General features: G+C 34.3%; 1 protein-coding gene across 1 annotated transcript in view; it reads left to right on the top strand.

Annotated features, from left to right (window-relative positions):
- The window catches only part of LOC107691204 (lysosomal-trafficking regulator-like), a 122,024-nt gene that overhangs the window by 56,694 nt on the left and 61,549 nt on the right, over window positions 1–3,781 (top strand). Inside the window, 3 exon segments of the mRNA XM_016489701.1 lie at window positions 2,034–2,260; window positions 2,719–2,858; window positions 3,090–3,481. Of these exon segments, the coding sequence (XP_016345187.1) occupies window positions 2,034–2,260; window positions 2,719–2,858; window positions 3,090–3,481 (759 nt within the window).

Raw genomic sequence — 3,781 nt, forward strand, 5'->3', positions numbered from 1 at the left:
TTAGCACCTAGACGGTCAAATACACACAAAAATGTGTCAGAGTGCGGAGCTTAGTGATTATTCACGTATACCCTCATTGGTTATATAATAAATGAATGTAAAGAGTTGAGAATGAAAATACTTGTGTAACAGTAAATTGGATCCGTGTGGCTCTTAAAGTGATAGCGGGCTATATTCCTGCTGCGACTGTGTGCTTAATATTAATCAAACAAAAGACAAATTAAAAATCCACACACTGCTCTTGAGTGAAGGACTTTGTAGGCTTTTTTATTACTGGCATTGTATTCCTTTGCTTTTTTTTATTACTGGCAGTTTAATTATTTTCAATAATTGAGGACCTTTTTTGTTGTTGTTTTTTTAACTAATATTAGTTACTCTGGTATTCTGCTGTGGTATTGAGAATTGTGACATTTCGCTGGTCTCTATAATGTAGATGTCATAGCAACCTTATTTACAGAAAATATATATTTGATATATATCACTCTTTAAATAAATCTTTCATATAAAGTTTTGGTCTTATGGCCCACTAATAATCGTTTTAAATAATCGGGATTACAATATTGACCAAAATAATTGTGATTATGATTTTTGTCATAATCGAGCAGCCCTACTTGTGATGCAGCTGTTTGTATTCAATGGATACTACAGGGGAAGCAGCATTTTCACTGTAAGTGGCCTTATTATGTGTCATCTGTATGCTCACATTTATAGGATCCTTCCAAGCATCAGCAAATGCATTAGTGATCGGTCTGTATGCGTAATAATGCAGAACAGCTTGACTGGACGCAGCCCGCAGTTTATTTTATTCTGTTGTTCATTTTTATATTAAATATTTTGAATTTTTATTTTTATATTTTCTGATATTTGATATATAACACTATCTTTAAATAAATCTATCATATAAAGTTTTGGTCATATTGGCCCACTAATAATTGTTTTAAATAATCGTGATTACAGTATTGACCAAAATAACCGTGATTATGATTTTTGTCATAATCGAGCAGCCCTAATGTAGTCTGTAAATATGCACATAGCTTGTTACACAGACGGATGTTTGTGCTGCTTGATATATAAAATAAAGTAATATAATTCACTGCTGTATAACAGCATATTGCTGTTATAATTCAAGATTTTAGCAATTCAGTTGAAGTGACTGCAGGTTACATTGAAGTACTATTTCAGAAACAGAAAATATGTAAATGAGAACTGCTTTATTGGGCATTTAGTTATAAAAATGCAGTAACGTTACTGTATGTAATCATTCAGAGAGTAAACACAAGTACGACTTGATGACGTCATGAATATGATAATTACATTTACATTTTACATTTAGGTATTTAGCAGACGCTTTTATCCAAAGCGACTTACAAATGAGGACAATAGAAGCAATTTTTTTTTTAAGTAAATAGAATAGAAAAAGAATACAGGACGTTAGTGTTAAAGAATAATTAGCATATATAAAGTTGAATTGTTCTATAAAGTTATAAGCATGTTTATTAAAAACAAGTTTTGTAAAAACAATTATTCTGGACCTTTTGATGTTGTTGAGAATTCAGATTCGGACATTTGAATGTAGAGAACCCCTGGTTTATCTATTGTTCCATTGTCTTTTTATCATTATCTTTTTCTATCTATCAATCGATTGTTTGTTATATCTTTCTGTCAGTCTGTCTGTCTGTCTGTCTGTCAGTCTGTCAGTCTGTCTGTCAATGTATGTTTGTGAGGGAGTGCTCTGTGTGCACGTGTGTTTGTGTGTGTGTGTGTGTGAGGCAGAACTTCATTAATGAAAAGCACCCAGATCTTGAGTAGGAGCTGCAGGGTAGTCCACAGTTAAATCATGTGGGTTCTCCGGTTTGTGGCACCTCCATCAGCTTAATTCATTTCACTGAGCTGGAGCTCTGAGCGCTGTGAGCAGCCTCTGTACATACAGTACTTGCTCTTCAGTCCTTCTGTATGTACTCTTGCAGCACCACCAATTATTATATTATTATTATTGTGTTGTTTATAGTCTGTCTTCTGTCTTCCTGTGACAGGGATAAGGGTGGAGGCTGGAGTCTCGTCGGGGGAATGTACGTTAGGAATGGCAGGAGTGCCTCAGGGCTCCGGCCACGGCCGTCTGCTGTTCCCGGAGATCTGCTTGATGGAGCTGCAGCTGTTAGCCAGTGGCTCTCCAGACCTGGAGGTTTTGGGCCATGTTTTGCAGAGCCTGTTAGGAGCCGTGAAAGGCCACCACAACAACGCAGCGTTGCTCTACCAGCAGGTCAGACTCTTATCTCATGCCAAACTGATTTATTTATGTATGCGATTACATATTAATGCTACACAGTGACATATCTTATTCCAGAAGACCTTTTGTCTATGTTACCTACCTTCAATTGGTAGAAAGTTTTGTTCCAGTAACCAGTTGAAAGAGTATACTTGAAACCAAAGAATCTATGTAGCAGGAGCAATATGACCTTATGCAAACCTTTGAGAATTTGAGATTTTTTGTTATTTTAGCTCTAAAAGAAGAGTCTGGATTTTAAGCCTTGCAGCTGCATTTCGAAAGCTGTTTATGATTTTTATTGGAGACATCTTTATAGGTTTTATGAAGTATTGTGATTTATTGTTGCTTTGTACCCTTGTCAATAATGGTTTGCACACTCTGGCGAGCTGGATTAAATCATCTTTGCTGTATTTATGAAGAAATGTGATCCATCATGCTCTTTCTCTTGTCAGGGTGGTGTGAAAGCTATTCTCACTGGATTTCAGAACATTCTCAGCCAATCAGATGCCTCCTATAAAGGTGTATATTATTTATACTTAAATTATGCACATTTCCTCTAATTATCATCACTGCAATGTGCCCAGATTTTTTTGTCTTAATACTTTTGAGTTTAATCATAATTCGCATTATTCTCAAGGGGTTTCTTACAGTATTTTACTGTATTACACAAAAAATACTGCAATACAATTAATTAAAAAAATTAACTCAAATTTAATGAAAGGCAGTACAACAAATAAAAATTTATACAGATTTTTTAAATATACATATATTTATTTTAATATTATATATTACTTAAAAATTAATATAATAAATATTATGTGAGAAATACAAATTTATTTTATAAAAATATGTATTATTTTATAAATATAATAAATTTATAAATAAATTCTTTATAAATAATTTTGCTCTACTTCATGTCCTTTCCCATGATCCCTGGCGCAGGGGTCCCTGGCTTGAGCTCCTCCCCTGGGATGAGGCCTCATGGGACAGCTGGTGGTAAGGGTGGAGTAAACACTCTTTTGAGGGGTAAATTACCCCTGGGCCGTGGTGAAGCAGACCTGAGCAGGCCCGGTCATCTGCGCAGCTCTCCCTGGCATACGGCACCCTTCCACCTGCCTCTGGTGGGACAGAACTGCTGGCCTCACATGGCGAGTGGCTTCAGTGCCTCACTGTGGGTACGAGTGGGGAAGGATGAGGACGGGCGTTACAAGAAGGGTAAAAAGCGCTTTATATATGTAATACTGCAGATTAGTATTTTAGTATTAATTGATATTTTTAATTCTTTTATTTTTGTCATTTTGTATATTCAGTTTTCATTTTAATTTGTTTTAGTAATATTGTTGTGATTTTTAAAAATCTTTTTTATTATTTTTTTCTGTTCTATTTATTTTTCTTTTTTATTTCAGTTGTAGTAATTTTAATACTTGAGCTCAAATTTTATTTGTTATAAAATGTATAATTTTATTTATTTTAATTAATATTTAAGAAATTTTAAATAATTTGAAAATGGATTAA

This window comes from Sinocyclocheilus anshuiensis, unplaced genomic scaffold (assembly GCF_001515605.1).
Source record: "Sinocyclocheilus anshuiensis isolate Anshui unplaced genomic scaffold, SAMN03320099.WGS_v1.1 scaffold462, whole genome shotgun sequence".
NCBI classification, from domain to species: domain Eukaryota; kingdom Metazoa; phylum Chordata; class Actinopteri; order Cypriniformes; family Cyprinidae; genus Sinocyclocheilus; species Sinocyclocheilus anshuiensis.